This window comes from Synchiropus splendidus, chromosome 12 (assembly GCF_027744825.2).
Source record: "Synchiropus splendidus isolate RoL2022-P1 chromosome 12, RoL_Sspl_1.0, whole genome shotgun sequence".
NCBI classification, from domain to species: Eukaryota; Metazoa; Chordata; class Actinopteri; order Syngnathiformes; family Callionymidae; genus Synchiropus; species Synchiropus splendidus.
In genome coordinates, this window is record NC_071345.1 from 11,769,786 (window position 1) to 11,789,772 (window position 19,987).

The following is a 19,987-nucleotide window of genomic DNA, read 5'->3' on the forward strand; positions in this document are numbered from 1 at the left end:
ACAGCCTGTTATGACGTGACCTTCGGCCTGCTTATAAATATGTACGTCTTGAACGCTCGGCCAGGACGTGTGGCGAAGAGGTCGTGCCAGATCAAAACAAGTCAGCGTGATGGGTGACACATGACACCACTGACACAAACAACGGCTGACGTCGAGTGAAGTGAGACACGACGGAAGGTTAATAATAGCCGGCAAAAAACAGCGCCCGGACAAAAACATACCATCTTTTGTTTATTATGGTTTGGAAGGACAGCAAATAAAGAAAGGAAATATCCTCTTTACAAAACAACCAGGTGACATTTTTGTGTAAAAAGAGGGAGAAGGTAACACTTTGACGTCAACACAGAGGACCGGTTCACATGTAGTGCAACAAGTGCCAGTGAGCAGTGGTGGCTTCTGTTAGTGGGAGGGTGCAGAACCAGGATCCGCCTGGTGTCACCTTTTCTTTGAGATGCTGGTAAACTGTAAACGAAAAGCTCATCTTCCCACTAACACCTCTACATTGTGAAGCGGCTCAGTGTTCTGACAATAAAGCAGCACACAGATTTAACAGTCACTCCTCGTCCATTGACCACAACAATGGTTTTTATTCATCAATACTGTGCCATAGACATCATTATTGAAACACTGATGCTACCTCCAGATTTAACCCCCCTCCCCTCCACTCTAATTCTTGGAGGAAGTGATGAACTTTGGAGGTGTTTATTAAGTTCAAGAAGATAATAAAAGTTGCATTCCAAGTCTTAAAATAATGAGAAAACACAGCCCCCTCCATCATACAAAAAAAAAAAAACCTTATCAGTGGGAACATTCCAATGGCTAAGAGTTAGTAGCAGAAGATCTCAAAAGAACATATTTGACACATATATCTGATAAACAATAAATCTCATACGTAATAATAATGATATATTTCAAGCTATTAGACCAAGACGGTATTGACTACATATCCATTTCTTCTTCCTCCAGTTTCACTCGCCCGACCACAAGGCTCACTTTCAGTTATTGTTACGCCATCACAACGCTATAACCAGTTTCCAATAAGAGGTTCCTCTGTTTCTACATCGCTGCTGGAACATGCGAGAGATTGACCCAACCCAGAAGATAGCCAAACCTTAATGCATGTTGGGAAAGCTCATACCTTCATAATTCAATTCATCCTGCGTTGTGGGGGTGTTCACCCCTGAAATTTTCATAAATATAACCCCAGTTTTCCGATTTATAAAGCCATTCCCCCCGTCTTCAACCCGCACCTGGTCCCTCTGATCAGTCGGCCAACCCACTCCTGACACCATATGTAGAGAAGGTAAAAAAATAGCGGTTGCACTTCAGAATACAGACCGACTATTACATATATTAATATTAGGCACTAAATTAAAGACACAGTCCGAACATAGTGGAGTTTTCACACAGTCACACGCATAAATTCAACAGGAGCGTCTTGTTTCCACACGTTTCAGGACACCTTAAACCACGACAGATGGAGAGAGTTAACACTTATTCCCATTCTGTACAAGCAGCCGATGCATAGATTCAGCAAATCGCTCACACTCGGCCGCGGTGTGTGACTATGGAAACGTGACACGAACACTGATACCTCAGAATCATGCTGCAGATATATTTCAGTACTAACACCGTGAGAGCAAGGCGGCAGGTGTCATCGAATCAGACAGGCTCAGGGTGTTAGTGGGTATTAGTGGGTATAGCATAGTACGTGTATATACAGTGTTTCATATTCTGGACGTACAATTGGTCGAGAAATTGTTGTTAACTATGATACCACGACTATAGAAACATTCATCTCCAATGGGGGAAACTGACAAACACATGCAAGATTTACAAGGCTGGAGGACACAGACCAGTGAGCAGTGGAAACCACACATACAATATCATCATGAGCACAGGGCTTCACAGACGTTTCAATTGTCACTACACTCCGGTGACTAGATAGATTCCCCTTCTTGAGGTGATTTTAGAAGAACATCAACACTACTTTGCTTCTATGATCATGGAAATACAGTAGCTTTGTTAGTCATGTTGAAAATCAATTTCAGATTTGATCAGCGACTCTTTTGATAGGTGCAGTGTTTTCAGAAAGGCTTTTAAAAGTCTCAATAGCCGGTTAGTGTAAACTCCATCAATAAGCATAATATTGTTTGTGTTTCCCCCCTTTTGCCACCTGACTGGAGTTGTGTCCCAGTACCATTACAGAGAAGCTTTGGTCGAATAGAATTGAATGTGACATCTCCTCATATGGCTTGTGTAAAACCTGACACGAGAGTATCCTGTTGTAATAAAACCCCCAGTGACTACACAGTGAAGCCAGCCAACACGTGCTGCATTCGAATCCTCCTATTTAGCTTGGTTAACATGACTTGTGCTCGTCTCGTGAAGCCTGTGAGCAAGCCAAGGCATCTCTCACACCTGTCATCTAAATCACATGTATAAATGTATTAATAGAAGTATAAAATGCCACCTACACCACAGCATACGTTGAAGCAGGAAAGCCAGCAAATGCCCAGATATAAAGTGATTGATATGACATCATCCCCTTGCTGCCAAAACTGCAGTACACAGCGAAGTCATGGCCACTCCACAGCACTCAAGAATCTGCAATGCCTTGTGTGTTCTGAAACCTTTCTGTCAGGGCAACCTTTCTCTCCTCACATGAAACTTCCATGAAACTTTTAACAGTTAACAATGTTTTTTTTTAAAGTTGCTGACTCAGAATACCACCTGAAAGTGTGGTTAGTCAGCGTAAACAGCGACCTCAAAAATACAGTGATGGAAAACACTTTTAGACACCCTTAAGATTTGTTCATTATTGTCTGAAATGTATAGTTGTTTTTTTTTGCGTTTTAGGTGTTTGTTGTTGTTTGTTGGTGTTGTTTCCGAGAAAAACGAACAAAAAAATTTGACAGTTTCTACATGTCAATACTCAACATTGTTGGCATCAAACTACAAATAAGAAAGAATGTGTTCGAATCTGAACAAAAGAATAAACCATCTCATTAAATAAACATTTCACAGTAGAAAACATGGCTTGTCTGAAAACATGTTTCCACCACTGTAACTAGCCGGTATTTTGGGTGGTTTTTAAGCCAGAACATTAAGTTTATAGTGGTAAACACTGGCATATACAGGAATTTCTCAGGGCATGAGCATGCTGGTTTGTCGTTCTAGTTGTCTGTGTGGCAGGTTAGTTGATGTAAATGTGATTTTTTTTAAATTTACATCAGTTAATAGTGAGTCAACCTAAAGGGGGGGTGTAAAGAGTAAACATGAAGCCAAGAGGCTTTGTCAGTAGCAGCGATGTAGTTTTTCTTTTGGTCGAACTGGTTTAGTTGTTTAAAATTAAAATGACAGCATTGTAGTTTGTTAATTTCAAAATGACCATTCAAAATACAAAACACCCCAAAAGACAAATTTGGGTTGTTTGGTTAGTAGGTGGTTATTTCAACCCCGAAAATGGAAAAGATTTTGAAAATCTTGTGCATTTTTCCTTTCCATAAACATGCTGTTATAGAAAAAGCTTATTAGTCAGCGGTTTCTGCTAAAAATTGAGCAAATCAAAACACTATGGATGGACATCTTCAAAGAATCTGCATTTTAGAAAACAGCTAGGCTCATACTTAATTTGCCTCGGCAAGTCACATGACAATAAGTAGCACCATAAGGGCATGAGAACACAATTCTTCCAATCGCATTTGAAGATGTATATCATTTTTGCCAAAATTTGTTGAAAAATTCATTGCAGAATGTTTGCGGAGAAGTGAAAAGAAAGAGCACAGATTATTCTTCTGGACGCCTCAGAGTAATGTAATCGGGCATTTTCAGTAAGAAAACACACTGAAGTAAAAATGTTGCCGTAAACTTGACAAAGGATTGCTGTTGCATTCTGGCAGTTAAAGTTTAGAAAACAGGCCGAGGGAGTCGGGGGCGTTTCAAATGTTGAGTGTTATTTTGTTGGGAAAACCTCGAAAAGTAAATTATTTTTGCTCATAGTCAAGTGACTTGCTAACATCTAGACAACATCATGCTCAGGCATTAGGAAGGTAAATGGAATATTTCGCCTCAGAGTGGTTCCTGATTATTTGGTGGAGAGGAGATCGATTGTCTGCAGTGGCTTTCGGTGTATCAGGGGACCGTAGACTTTTTGCGGCTTCAGCCTTTAGGCTGTTTTGGATTCCTCGGAGGCTGCGCTCTCCTTCCCAACAACGCTGGATTTCAGCTCTGCTTCAGGGGTTTTAGGAGGAGCTGCTTTTGGCGGTGAGCTTTCGATCTTGAGATCCGGACCCGGTTCAGGGGTCCCGTTGATGATGGGCTCTGGTGCACTGGGTTTGGGAGCCTCCGGAGTGGGAGCCGAAGCACTCTTAATTTCAGGTGGGGGTGTGATGGCTGCAGGACTAGGTGCAGGTTTTGAAGCTGCAGGACTCAGAGTGGCCTTAGGTTCTGGACTTGGCGTGGGGCTGAGCTTGACCTCTTCCGGTTTAGACACATCAAGCTTCTCTGGTTGTTTTACAGGAGCCTCCATCGGCTTAGTCTCAGCTACCGGACTGGACCTTGTTTCAGGAGCTGCTGGAGCAATGGGCTTGGGCTCGGCAGGAGGAGGACTTGGCTTGGTCTCGGGAGCAACAGAGACGCTGACAGCCTCAGAATCAGGGATCTGGTCAGGGACATCCGTGTCAGTGTCCAGAGGCAGGGCTGTGTTAAAGCCAACTCCGGAGTCACTTGTCTCGAGGTTCCCAATCCCAACCTCTTTAGAAGAAACTTCCAGGCCCTGGATACACGCAACACATCACAAACTAGGTCACTGCAGAAGCTTCACCTTTGAGCGGAGCAGGTCACTTACTTTTATGTCCACCTCAGTGCTCTGCGACTTCTCCGTGTTGTCAGCCTGGGAATGCTTGGACTCCTCGCTGAGCTTGGTGATGTTTTTGACAACCTGCGAGGACAAATGCAGACACAACAGCCGCTCATACATCTCCTTAAGTGGACTCTAAAATGAAGCTTTAAGTGCTCAGTGTGTGCAGGCATCTGAACCTCGAGGTCTCCAGGTGAATGATGCTCGGAAAAAAGCCTGGCACAGTTCAGATGCAGATACTAATAGCAAAGGTTGTAGTCATGATGCTCACGATCATGCGCATAGTGATGTACGGCGATCACTAGTGAGGATCGTGAATAAAGTGAAAGCATTGTATTTATTGATGGACGTCTATGACTATAATATGGAAGTTTCAAGCTAGTGATACAGAAAGAAAAGTGGTGACAGCGAGTGTGAGGTGAAACATGGGGTTATAATGGTGGTGAAGATATTTATGATGCTTGCAGAATACATCATTAATGTCCAGATTATAGATGGAGAGATACGAGAGTATTTCACAATAGTGGTGATCATAAAAATGCTTATGTATTGGTGATGGTGATGATGATATTATTGAGTAGAAGAGTGAAACATTGACCATTATGCTTGTGTTGACCTTAACAAATGCCATGATGCAAAGGGGTGGTGATAAATATGATGTTCGAACATAAACTTTAACAAAAGGAAATGACAGAGTTGGAAATTTGAAGTGGGACTCACACCGGTAGAAAAAGTCCAGTCAGACATTCAAATGTTTATTAGATTCAAACTAAGCAGCTCATGAGGTTTTAGAAAACACCAAAAGCAGAGATAAGCATCAGTCGGCAGACAGTGGACACAGACGGACGACGGTGACAAAGTGAAGCAAGACGATGAAGATGCTGATGACAACTCAAATAAGCATTTAGGGGTGGAAGATGGATGGCTTCTCATCTCTCATGAGGAAATGCTTATTGTCATCAGACTGCCTTCACTTGGCTCTGACCTGTCTAAACGCCTCGCCCTCGTCTTCTTTGCCAGCGTTCTGGGCGATCTTCTCCAGCGCCGCCGCCCTCTTGGCCCGCTTCTTCACTTTGATCAGACAGGACAGCAGACAAGCCAGCAGGAGGAAGACCAGCAGGCCCAGCAGCGCGATGATGGCCACGTACAGAGAGTCCAGCTTGAACGCTGCGCGGAGAAATGATGGGAAAAGATCTGAATAATTCAACTGACCTGTGACTGAGGCTGTTTTATTTCATCATTGCTTACGTTCGATTTTACAATGGTCGACGGAGACAGGGAAGCCCAGGAGGTCAGTGACGGTGAACTTGCCAGTGTCAGAACTCTTGAATTCATCCAGATAAACAACTGAGCCCTCCATGGACAGCCGATCACCGAATCCCAACTCTGCTGGAGCCTGTGTGAAAGACAAAGAGCTCCTCAAGACCCTCACTTTCCGCTGCCCTCGGAAATTCACTTAAGGTTATGAGCAGAGTTGGCGATGAAAGGCAGCAACTCTCTCTGGAAAAGATCTCTCTCTGTCACAAACCTAGGATCTACAGCAACAAGTCATTTCAACAGACAGACATTTCACCCATGAGTGAGCAATAATTACATTTGTGAATTCGCCTTTGTCCATCAGCAGATGTTGAGTCTGGTCGTTTTCTCTGGTGTAGTAAAGGCGAACCAAAGAGCTGTTCAGTATCAAGTTGACTTTCAATCTATTTCCGTGCGGCAGAGTAACAAAGTTCAGGTGCTCTGAGGGACAGAGAGAGAAGAGAAGGGACGGTAAAAGCAGGAAAATCAGAAGACTGAATACATTGTTAGGGACCGACTTATGGATCCTCTAAATACATTAGCCGGCAGGAATCCATTATGATTATGGTCTTTAAAAAGCCATCGTGGCAGACGGCAGTAGCACAATAACAAGAACAGGGAAAGGCAATAGCGTCCTGGCCGAAGCGGCTCACAGGTTCAGATGGGTCAAGCCAAGGTAACGAATCATTCACAGCAAACTAGGTAGTTTCTCTCACCTTTAACATTGAGGCACACTTGTCTTTTAATGTCACCGACTTTATCTGTGATGGTGTAGGTGCCTTCGTCTGCCCCGGTGACAGCGCTCAGAGTGACATGGCGGCTGTTGACGCTGATGCGGCCCTTGTAGCCGCCCACGGACTCCCCAATGAGGCTGAGCACCACCCGAGAAGGCCTGAGAGACAGGAGATGAGAGATCACACCCCGCGGACACAAGTTCAGCTGAGGAAAGAAGTGAAGCTACTTTGATGTCTGGTTGGCCTCCACTGGACTGGGTTGATAGGTAAGGGTGAAGGGAGGTGCGACCCCCAGCAGCGGGAGGTTGAAGTTGTCCCCATATTTTATGACCTGTTCGTTGGTGCAATCTAGAACACAAGGGTGAAGATGCAAGTAAACAACACGATCCATTGTCATGTAAAGAAACAGGGTTAAAGGTACTGTAGTTAAAACATTTTCATTTTTTTCATACAGTTTTCAGCAAATAACCACTCACTTATCATTACATTAGACACAGAAATAGACATAAATAATGAATGCAATGAATTAATTACAACAAAAAAAACATATTTTAATCGCGAGTATTTAATTTAATTTAATTTAATTTAATTGAACAGTTTGCGCTCCAGACAACAGGGAACCTTTGTCAGTGCAGGAGTTCCTGCTCCACTGATTTCACTGATACACAAGACACGTGGCAGCTAGGATGATAACAACAACAACAAACATGGAGGAATCCCTGAACAAAAGCAAACAAAAGCATTTGTTCAGGGGTGTTTTCAGCACACAATGGCCAGGGTTTCCACTACTCTGAATGTATGTGAAATTTTTATAAAATTGAAATTCTTATACACATATTTTCAAGACATTAAAAGAGCCTTAGTTTACATCAGGTGATATAAAAACTTGAATATAGCCACCATCCTGATGTATTGTGCTATTGTCAAACTGATTGTTTAAATGTATGTATGGGTCCATCATTTGTTCAGCAATATGCCAAATTCATTCAAATTGAAAAATGTGGCTTCTTGTGGCAAATATTCTTACACGATTAAACTGCGATTAATTGAGATTATTTAATCACAAATTTTCTAGTTAATACATTTTTTTTTTTTTATCGAATCCCACCTCTAGTTATAAGAAATTATAATAACTGGACTGTCATTCATTCAATTCAGGAGCAAGTGAGGGGTTGCTAGAAGCCATGTGAGAGACACAGTTTTAATAATTTGGAGGGAATGAGCGCGTGACAGATGCCACAAACAAGCAACAGATGGTGAGGAAGTGGAGGAGCAGTGATGAGCCACCACAGAGGAACATACAGGGAGGAGACAAAATAATACAGCAGAAAAAGGAAGAGTGGGTTGGTGGTTAAAGAGCAGCATAATTATTAGCTTGCAGTCGTCACGCTGACAAGGAGAGACAAACACACACATTAGTGGCTCCATATGGAGGATCATGCGCACACTTCCACCATCGCTGGGCTTCATCCAACCGCCTCCCTCAGCGTGTTAACTACTACCACGGCAGAACAAGCTGCACTAAGGCGAAGGACAAACAGGAAATGTAAGTGTGATGTTTATTTGGCGGATAATAAATGACAGCGTCTGCTCACGCTGACACAAGATTTATTACAAAACAGGATTGCCGCCATTTGTCTTCTTGAAAGCCCTTTGTCTAGATGTGTCCTCAAATGAATTAAAGCAGGCGTATGAGTTTGATTAAAATAAATGAATAAATGCAACACTCAATCAGTTGTTCAGTATGCAGGTTGGAAGAGTCTGTCAAGGCGTCATTTTGTTGAGTTCTGCTTTGGCAGCACGTGAATTATGAAACGACAATTCAAGGCATCATTCCAAGGACACGACATTGTTTGTCATCCACGAAGGTTGTTTCCAAGCCCAACCTGGGTTCTTGCCTATCTCTGTCAAAGACACAGCAGGTGAGCTACAGCCAGGCTTCCATTTAATCCGTTGAATTCAAATAAAATTTCCAAGTCAAACATGGTAAATTGCTGAAGATATAATACTATATAATCCCATTTGTCCCATGACTTATATGTTCTTTTCCATTTTCATTCTACTTTTTATCTGAGTTCAATAAGTTAATAAGGTTTCCCAACCCACTTCTGACAGCCTGAGGCAACTAAGTCAGTTTTATTTTGAATAAACGTCAGTCAACTGAAATTAATACAGAATTCAGATGGTACTAGATCACCTCCTGTGCACGTTGACATCATGACCCTGCTTATTTCCATACATTGTATGTATTAAAACCTCCAAAACCAAAGCATTCAATTCAAGTCAAGACAGACAACAAGAAAGTGACTACATGTTCCTGCTTAGAGGAGCAAAACACGTGAGAATTAAAACCAAGACTGATAGTAAATCTAGTTTAGACTCATTTTTCCTATTTTAACCAATAAATAAATTGAAAGTCAGACAGTCTTTTGGATCAATGCGTGACTGAGTTTGACACAACATTCCCAAGCTAAAGTGGAGGTTCAAAGCAAGAGGGGTTTATGAATATTAGAGGGAGAAGTTCTCTCACCACTTTGTCCCAACGGTAACATTTTGGAATTATATACTGGCCAACAACACACACACAAGCAATCCATAACATGACTCTCACATGTAAACACACATCAGGGAATTATCAGAATCAGAATAGAATTTATTGCCATGGTCAGTGGGGGTCCCACCAACTAGGAATGTGCTTTGAAATAAAGTGCTGTTAATAAAATAAAATAAAATAAAATACCCTGTTCATCAAGTTACTAGGCTCAAAGAGTCAGAGTGTGAGTGCAGCACTCTTCTACACCTGAACACTTTGTTTCTTCAGCTTTCATTTCATTCCGCAAACCTACCTCTGACATAGAGCATGATCCTCTTGTACTCCTCTGGTTTGTTTGGATCTTTCACGGTGTAAATCCCCTCATCTGCCTTGAGGACAGATTCTAGACTCAGATGGCTGAGTTGGCGGTTAATCTTGACCCTCTGGTTGGTCACACGGCCTCCTCGCATCAGGTACACCTCATTGGACCGTGATGTCGGCGTCGCCCGGAAAGTGATGTCCAAGCCCGGCGAGGAGAGGTGGATGTGGAAGTCCTCCCCGCGGAACAAGGTCTTCACCTCCTCATGCACTGGTCAACAAGGACAGAAACAGTCACATGTCAGCGCGGAAAGGATTAACATCCAGTGAAATGTCAGTGAAAATCTAAATTTAAAAACATTATTATACCTCACCTTTAACTGGTGCAGAGAGAGCTACGGAGAGAGAGAGAAGTGCATGAATTATGTCTTCATGATTCAGACTCATGTAACATCTCTGGCTAACACACGTACCTAAGGTGAGCAGAAAGCTGAGCACAATCACTGGCTGCATCTTGGCTCTCGTTTTGGGCCTGAACAGAAAAGTAAAAACAATTTTAAATATAGAAAGTTTAGCACTTAAACAACCAAAAATATTACATATGATCACAGATTAGTTCTAAGAAAATAAAGTGGGAGAGACAGTGGTGTGCAACAGTTCAATTCAAGTAATAGAACTGGTGAATTACTCTTGATTTCATTTGTGTTCAAAAACCATATTTAATATACGTACACGTAAACAAACCAAAGCCATGTGAAATGACATGAAACCATGTGGTCATCGCAAAAATGTATTTGTCATTGAAAAGCACAACCAGGTGCAAGTCATCAAATTTACAAGACAAAAAAAGAAAACATATATTTTCAAAGTAAACTCCAATAAAATAAACTCTAAAGAAGATATGAGTAAAGTGTAAAATGAAAACCTTTTGAATGACTGTTAAAAACTGATTCGACAGTTGCTTTCATGAACAGTATTTACTCTTGTGGAGGTGGCATCACTTTCTTTATCATTTGTTCTTTTCAAAACCTCTCCATACTTGGTAACTATCACATTTGCAGCTATGAAGTAAATATATTGCCACACAACTGCCACCTTATGTGGCAAATGTGTTAAAGTTGAGCATCTCGTGGCCCTCATGGCCCAGAGGTATAAAACAAAAAACGTTTTTGTTTTTTGTTGCAGACCAATCATAGTTCTGTTCTACTGTATACATTGACTGACCACAGTCTTCCTGTGCTGCGGCATGAGAGAACACGAATCAAGAGGAAACGTTCAGCAGGGTTTGGTGTTAAAAGGCCAGTAGGGGAGCAGCTGAAGGCCCCGGCAGTGGTGCCCGGTGGCTACATGGCTCACTGCCAAAGTTGCCTCACAAGTGTCCTGATAACTTGAACATATGAGCTCGGATCTCATCATCATTTCATGCACTTCATAACTAATACACAGTCCGATTTAACGTTTGCTCTACTGCAGAGAGCTTCTGCAACTGATCGGGACAAACCTCCAGACGATCTGTAGTCATGATGTCGCCCCTCACTTTATTGATCATTCATCGTCTGAGGGATTTGTAGGACATCAGTATGTCAAGGTGATCACTCTGCATCAGTCTCTGCTCTGAGCACATTTCATCAGTGGCTGAACCAAGAGTGCCGTCTTCGGCGCAGATTTCCAGCCCGCTGATATATTTCAAGGCAAAGTGCGGATGTTTACGAAAGCAGAATTTAAGTGCTGCTAAAAGGATTGCATGTTCCTCTTTGATTTTGTGCCAGAAGCCATCTGTGTTCACATTACTGAGGACTGACACGAGACTCAGCTGGATATTCGGCATGCCGCTTACCACCATTTACATAACTAATGACATAAATATTTCCAAATATGGAGGGTCTAATCAGACCCTTTGCTTGGGTGACTCATCATAAGCGCTTTTAAATGAGAGCTGGGGACGTTAACAATGTTGCTAAAGTGTTACTTGTCTCCGGGGAAAGACGCAGCCACAGCTTGTAGAAGTGCAGGTTTGTGAATCAGGCTTGGTGGCTGTGTGTTTTTGGGGAGGCACTTCCTCCCTGATGTAAGTAAATGTGATGTGGACACTTCTGAAAGAAACGCATACACTATCACAGCTTTTGTTGACTCCTGGCAATGTCAGTCTTTACGACACATACATCGATAAAAAAATTAATCTCAATTAATCGCACCAGAGCCGAGTTAACCCGCAATGAATGACAAATGAATAACACATTTAGTATCTGTTCTGAATGTAACTTAAAGGAACATGAGAGGAATCATTAATGCTTACAATGTTGTGTTTCTAGCGTGTTGTCGAGCCTCTTCAGAGAGGTTATTCTAAAGAATGTTTTTGACTGTATATGTTATTGTGGGTTGTTGTAGTAAACAAACGTATGCATGAGAAAAGCATGAATTGAGATTAATAGTCTGCATTAAAGACAGACATATATACTTGAGTACGGTTCACCATGGTACGTACTGGCTCTGTGGCTCTCTGCCAACGCTGCCGTTCCCTCCTAAGCCGATGTAAACATTTGATGCAACAGCTAGTCTGTTCATGGTTGAAACGGTGACAGGGTCATAGGAGGCCACTGGGTATTGTCACTTGCTGGAAAACAAAGTTCACCACAGTTTGTGTGTACGCTTGTGTTGACTTCTCACCGCTGAAAAGGAAAAAACTATTCAGATTGCATCTGTGTTTTCGCCTTTAAAGCAAACACGAGCTAATAGCACAGATTAAACAGGGAGTTCATCATTCATTTCAGCAGATCAAGTTTGTAACTTGGTGTTTTCTTTACCTGTCCCACATTGGACCACTACAGACGACACTGGCCACTGCAGACTCAGGTGCTAAACTGAAGTGCTAACTATATATTGGAATAGTTTCTGCAACAGTTTATGCCCAAATTAAAACTTCAAATTCATGAATCTTTGATGATGCGAACTGTAATTATTCTGGTAATGCCCCAACCGCAGGGAGCGACCACAACTGCGCCACTCAGGAGCCGAACGTGAAATATTTTGCAGTGAAATCCTGCTTGAGATGATGATGTGTCCGAGGAGACGCGCTTGCTGCAGTTTTTGTTGTGGAGCCCAGGAGGGGTCTGGGTGGGGATCTGCAGTGCACACTCCATCTTTGCAGCACAACTACAGCATTGTTGCCGCAGAATTCTCCGAAGCGGAGTTTAAGTATTAATGTTATATAGGAGCTTTAAAATTCAGACTTTTATGCAACCAAAAAGAAATCAGAGAAGAAAATAAATAATGGATGAAAGAGTCATACAAAAGCATGGAAAAATGAATTTAAAGACTAGACGCACAGATGGTTGAGTTGATGGGACTGTGCATCCTTCAGACATAACATCATGACCTCAGCACTTCCATCAGGCAGGTCTTCCATATTGAACCTGTGTTTTGTACTGCACTTCTGAATGCTTTCTGCCTTGAAATGAACCCCTCTTCAAAAGGCCAGCTCCATTAGGAATACTGTTTTCACCACTACGCAGTGGCAACTGGAACCAGCCTCATGAATTGGAGGGACTTAACAGTGTTGTTTCAAGCTATTCCTGCTATTCCAATAGAAACTGCTGTTGGCATCTCCTCCATTAGAGTTTACACAGGCCATCAACGTAATGTAGACTAAAAAACGTGGCTCCCAAGTCCAGTGCAGATGATGCCACGTAGTTCTACAATTTGAAAAGCAGTACATCAAGCCAAATAACTGTGGAGAAACTTTTTGACCAGAGGGAATGATCCGGCTGGGGCTTGGCCAGTTCCATTACAACCCATGGTGGCCCATAAGGAGGTGTTCGGGAAGGCATACCCTGTACAATGTCACGTCCCCGTCCACCATGTTTACAGAGGAAAACAAAGTGGTCAGTCGATCACAAATTTATTCGGTAAATCATTATAATGTAGCCATGAGTTTAGCCTGGACAAAACCTCAATGTTAAAAAACAGGACAGTAACTTGGAAAACTGGAGTCTCAGTCTGCAAAATCGGCACTCTGTGCGTTTCACCTCCAGTTATCTAACCATTGTTCTCAAATAAACCTTTCACCCACATCACACCAAGTCATGGTTGTTCCTCAGACGAGACATCAGAATTCCCAGTAGCCAATAATGCGCTGTAGACAGTCATATCTGACGTCCTTCAGTTCAGCTCGACTACAGAAAGCAGGAAGGACTAATGCACTAAAAGGCCCTGATCCTTGTTCCTCCTTCCATGGTGCTGGTGCTACGTGGTTTTCTCCATGCAGTTCATTACTTCACTGAGAGGCCAAGCCAATAATTGACCCCTGCTCAAGGCCAGCTGAGCTATCAATCATAATACAGGGCTAAGAGAATGTGTTGACTTGTGATGCAAGAAAACTACCTTTCATGTTCTGCTTCCAAGTACCGGTGAGTCTGGTTTTGCTTCTGCAAATTAACCTCTCATGAGCTGAGAAATGATGATCTGAATTTCTCCTCCTCAGTCTCCCCACAGTGGGAGAAAAGAAAGAACTGAACTGAGGATCCAACTGTCGACAAGTCAGATGTGACATCACGTCTTCTCAAGTTGTCAGTGTGACATTTGACTGGAGGATAATATTCAGTTCTTCTCATCTGGCAGCTAAAGTAACTAGTGTTGTGCCAGTTTTCCAAAAACAAGTGCATCGGGTCAATTCTGACCGCAGCTGCTGACACGTGAAACTAAAAATGTTGTGATGCTACAGGAGATATCGAATCATGCCGCGTCACGCAGAACAGCGTCTCTTCTGAACACATTTGTTTTTCACTCGAGATGACTCCGATTCCACTGTAATCCTATTACGGCAGTAAATCTGAGAGTGCGGATTTCAAAGCGACTTCTGAAGTCGTTTAGACATGTTTCATTAAGCAAGTTGCGATGACAAGTTCCTCTAGTGATGCTTTCATTCTCTTTCTCACATTCTTTTGGGATCGCATTAAAATCTATCATCTGTGGAGCATAATGTGTCCAAAAATAAACACATTTCTACAGATGACTTCTTGACGTATTGGCTTGTATAGTCAGATTTATCAAAAATCTTATTTGAATTTGGGTAAATTTTGATAGTTCAGCTGCTAAACTGACTGAGAAATAAGAAGAGTGGGACAGTATCAGCCTGAGAAGTGACATCTGAATGTGATAGAGCCAACTAATATACAAGCATTACACACACAGGCAGACCAGGATACACTCGGAAGAGCTTTCAGTCGCGTCTGAGGTTTCTGTAAGTGATCCATACATGTGTCTGAACAGCCATTTCCTGCATCTGAGGATGACTGAAAGTAAATTGTGGTACACCTGATGATGCATCCATTCAATTTAAATGGTCAACTCTTCATATAATCGAGGTAAACAGGAGGAAATAGTAGTATATCTCTTCACATCTTAAAGTGAAACACCAGTTGCTCAATAGACACTTAAAATCAATCTCATAAGACTTTGATGTCATGATTTGCTTTTTTTTATCACTTTCTGTTTGGATTCTTCGACCTTTGTTTGAGTATAGTGAATTCTTTGTTAAAATTAAATACTATTACTTGCTACTCTGATCTCCTGTGAGTCTTATTCATGAAGGCATTTGGGTCCCGCTCTGCTCGAATCATTACAGTTGACACCTAAAGAAGGAGGAAACGTGGAGCAATATTAAGCATTTTAGATGTGAAATGAAACTGAAATAAAATGAAATAAACCGTCCCGTACTTTCGTGCCTTGTCCTTGTGTTGACACCCCCGTGAGGTTTGAACCGCTACCATGGTAACCTTCAGCCTGTGACTGTGCTCCAAAATGCATGACCGAGCTCGGCCTTAGTGTCTTCGAACCAACATCCCGACAGTCACATGACAAAACATTTCTTCAAGGAATATGAAGCGATTCAGCCCACACCTCAAACTGACCTGACCTGGAATTGTTTAGGAACAATCGGGTCACTTCAATGAAACAAACACGGGGTACATTCCTTCATTTGATTCTCATGGATCAAACATGATGACCCGAACCCGAACAAACATGAACGCACTGTGCTTTATAAATAAAGTTGGCTGGCCTAAGCTCTTGATAAATGTGCAAACCACAGACATGCTCCCTGACATGAAGTCCTCTGGGCTTGTAGCTGCAGGACGTCGGAAAATCTGCCATCTGCTAACTCTCCCGGCTGCCACAGCCTCAGCCTTCTTCTACCTCACTGGCCTTTCTCTCTGTTCTTCCCGTGCTTTTCGGCTCTAAGTGTTACTTCTCATCATCGTGACACCTCTGATCTCCTCGTCTGTGTCAGCGCTGTATCTTCCCTCGCCGTCTCCTACACCAGACTTCTTCACTACATTTTCTCTCCCTAAAACTCTTAAATCCGAACCTTATATCTGTGAATTTTCTCCACATCTCTCCTCCTCTCCTCCCCCTTATCTTATATAATCAAAGCCACTGCTTCCCACTCTATATCAAAGCCTGCGTTTCTTCTGACTCCGTTTACTGGAGGCACAGGCAGGTCGTTGTCCGTCCCTTTTAACAGGCGGAAATGCATCCAATGACTGCAGATGTGGGGGGAATCAGGGAGCAACAAAGACACCTTTGTCTTCCTCATTCTTTCACTGTCGCTTCATCTCACCTTCCCATTAGGAGTTATGGAAAGAGATGACTTCACACAAACAGCTCCTGACAGTAAAGCAGTCACCTGATCTTACTAGCACAAACTGTCTACACTCGCCCCTGCAGAGCCAGACATTTATTAATCATGAAGGATAAAAAAGGAGCAAAAGACTCGTCTCTGCACCAAGACACAGCGATGGAATGTTTTCTTCAAGGGTTTATATTGACAAGGATTCTCAGTTCATGTTCTGAGGACGTGTAAAACACAACTGCTGTGAGTCCACGTGAGTAGTATCATCATCATGAAACAATCTTCAGCCATCATAAAACTGCTCATGAGCTTATTTCAAGGTGTCTGATCTGATATGAAAGTTGAGATACGATATAGCAAAGGAGCCCAACTACTAAAGGGCCAGTTTGATCCGTGTGTGCTAAATAATGCACCCAGTAGGGCAGTGCATTGGCAGGAATCTGGGGATATGATGCGAAGGCATGGCGATACAATATATCGCAATGTATTGCGACACTGTAATTACGATGATTGTATGTTGTTTGCTACTAGTTTACGGGACAAAATCACTTACACTCGATCTTGTCTATTACAGGGAGTTGAAGGGGGAAAAGTGGAAGTCATAATACAAGTTAAAAACACAAACGTATACAAGGATTTCTTCATTAAATATCTATATTGCGTGCATAAATATTGAAAGAGTTTCACACCATTAAGTATTACGATGTTTTAGTGAATCAATATTTTCTTACTCTCCTTTTACTAGTACAGAGTTTTGCATGGTTCAGGGTTTGCAACTTGCGTTTGGGGAAACGCAACCAACTAAACAAACCATAATAAACATAACAAACCTGAATAGTTACTGAATGGTGCTTGAAAAACAATGAATGGTGAACAGTATTTTATCATGAGTGAAGAAAACTTGAAGTAAGCAGTTTTGGCTCCTTGCACTCAACTGAATCTAAGTGTGTTTATAGTACGATGCTAAAAAAAAAAAGTTTAAAAAACGGTCCATCCTCCCTACAACATTAGTCACTGTGGCAAAACTTTCATGACATATACAGTGGTACCTCGGTTCTCGACCACAATCCGTTTCAGACAGCGGTTCAAGAAGCGATTTGATCGAAATCTGAATCAATTTTTCCCATTACAATGAATGGAAAAAGAAATAATGCTTTCCAAGCCTTAAAATAGGCTTTTGTAGGGGTGACTGTAGAGTGTCTGCTGCAGGTGCGCTGTTCCTCTATGTGTGTGGCCGCTGCATGTGGGAGGGGTTGCCGAGTGAGTGACGTCTCTCCAGAAGTGAAGAGGTGCCCGGTGCGTGTCCAGCTCTGAATGTGCGCTTCTGTGTAGTTTGGCTGTGACAGAGTCATAAACCAAGTAACGCTCTGTCCCAGACTCGCCTCATCCCTGTCCCAGCTCCAGCCCACAACAGGACATCAAACCCTGGAGTGGAGGTGTGGAGAGCGAGCACCTCCCCTGTGACACTCTACCACGGTCCAGTGCAGAGACAGGAAAGGTTTTACACCTCAATATGAAGAAAAAACTGTCAGTAAATGTAGCTAACGGGACACGTCTGCATACAGAGGCTGCGTTGTACACAATAACAAATTGCGTCGTGGGTCAGCTGATCGGTCCGCGCACGTTATGTTTTTTCCGTTTTTTCGGGGGCGTTGGAGTTCAGGATTTTCGTTCGAAATCAGAAGCAAAAAAATCTTGAAATTTTAGTTCGAACTCTGATTTGTTCGAATTCCGGGCGTTCGAAAACCAAGGTACCACTGTACAGTTCTTTTGTAGTGTTTCATTAGAAAAACGTTTTCACTCACATTGAAAACGGTTCAACAACTCAGATTGCGTGAAGTAAATAATGTAACTTGACTCAGACACAAAATGTTTTGCACATCTTGACAAATAGCTTTTTTTTTACATGCGCAAAAAGTCTCCTAAATTTTTGTGAGTTCCTTTTCTGTCATTTTCCCTTCAGGTCCATTGTATATTCATAATAGCTACAATTGAAAACAGTGCCCCAAAATTGGAAGTTTCCTCATTAAAACCAACAGAAATCAACAGGGTGTTATCTCAGCAAACATTATTTGAGTCATGTTCATCCACAAGAGAGCTCTTTTGTATCCATCCATCCCCACTGTGATGTGCAAAGAAATTCTGAAAGGTCAACCCACGCACGAGATTTTGACATTTTTGGGGCTATAAATAAAACAAAATTGAATCAAACGATTATTTTCCAGGACAATGCCTGCAGCTTTTCCCTCCGCAGCCCGGTTTTAAAGCGGAGGAATAGCAGAACTAAAGGATGAGACAGACCTCCACCATATTGCTTACACCTGTCAGGTCCAGACACGTCACGCGGGAGCAGTGAAGAGGAGGATGCTGGAATATGTGCAGCAACAAAATGAAGACTCTGTTGGTGGCAAATATTTGTGCTGAGAAGCCATGACTCTGCTGCGTCCGTGCAGTTTTTTTTTTAAGAGGCACTAAGGTCCTGCAGTCTGAAGCATCCTCTCAGATAATGGATGCTGCCAAAGCTCTTAGGAGTTTGCTGTGGGAAACACATCGGACCTTGACGTCCTAATAGGATGAGAATTCCCTTGTGGAGATTTTTTTTTTTTTTGCTATTATTAAATCAAACCATAAAGCATGTTGTTTCATTGCTAGTGATGAAAACAAGACTTGTGGAGATCATAAATAAATCACAATAAAATCAGGCACACAGTGATGCAGCACAAGCCCATCCAGTTTCAGAACCGTCATCTATAACAATATTGTAAATATTGAATTAGTCGCTGACACTGGTTTAGGCAGATGCCCCCGGGCAGGATAGCGGATCAACCAAAAAACTGCAGAATTTAACCCGTCGCACACCAGGTACATTTAGGTCAGACTCTTCATCAGCAGCGACGCTGGAGCAGAGAAAAAGATCTACCTGTTCAGATGGAGCCGCCGCACTGGGAGCAGGGATTCGTGCGTCTGGCTACTTCGGGTCCCTCCTCGTCTCCGTGGGTTCACGCGTCGTCCCTCTCAAGAGCCGCACTCCGCGCCACTCGGGCTCAACATTTGGAAGATGTTCGGAACATGTCGGTCTTCGCGCTCACTCGGGCGCGCTCGTGAAGAGTCGGCAAACAGCGGAGACTTTCGCCTGCAGCGGACGCGGGGGGCTGTGAAGACGGAGCGAGGGGAGGAGAGGAGTGTAAGAAATGCGGGATGATGATTCAACAGAAACATCACCCCGCATGACTGTACACTAGAGTAAGTGATCAAGATACTGCTCTCGGTGGGTGGATATTGATCCTCATCTCATAAAAGGTTGACTTTTAGAACGTGAATATTTTCACATATAATAGCAAATAAGTGGAAAATGAAAATATTATCGTACGTACAATAGGCATGAAATCCACCACCGAAGAAGGCCCACAATTTAAAAAATATATTTTTATATATTTTAGCTGGATGAAAAATGTGTTAATTTAAAAAATATATATATATATTTTCCTATATTTTAGCTGGATGAAAAATGTGTTACTGTTAATCTCATGCCTAGATAAGCTACTTACTACTAGCTACGAGCTCGTTTTCTTTTGTTACTATTTTATATACATCATATTAAAAGATTCTCAATACAA

At 42.4% G+C, this 19,987-nt stretch overlaps 1 protein-coding gene across 1 annotated transcript; it reads right to left on the reverse strand.

Moving 5' to 3' along the window:
* Window positions 1-208: 208 nt before the first annotated feature.
* On the reverse strand, window positions 209-19,467 carry si:dkeyp-77h1.4 (uncharacterized). Its single transcript, XM_053882033.1, has 11 exons — window positions 19,291-19,467; window positions 10,216-10,274; window positions 10,117-10,137; window positions 9,738-10,013; window positions 7,119-7,239; window positions 6,874-7,049; window positions 6,456-6,598; window positions 6,110-6,257; window positions 5,847-6,028; window positions 4,850-4,942; window positions 209-4,777 (listed from the first exon to the last, which is right to left on the reverse strand). The coding sequence occupies exons 2-11, from the start codon at window positions 10,253-10,255 to the stop codon at window positions 4,169-4,171; spliced, it is 1,809 nt and encodes a 602-aa protein (XP_053738008.1). The 5' UTR covers window positions 10,256-10,274; window positions 19,291-19,467; the 3' UTR covers window positions 209-4,168.
* Between the last annotated feature and the right edge of the window lie 520 nt (window positions 19,468-19,987).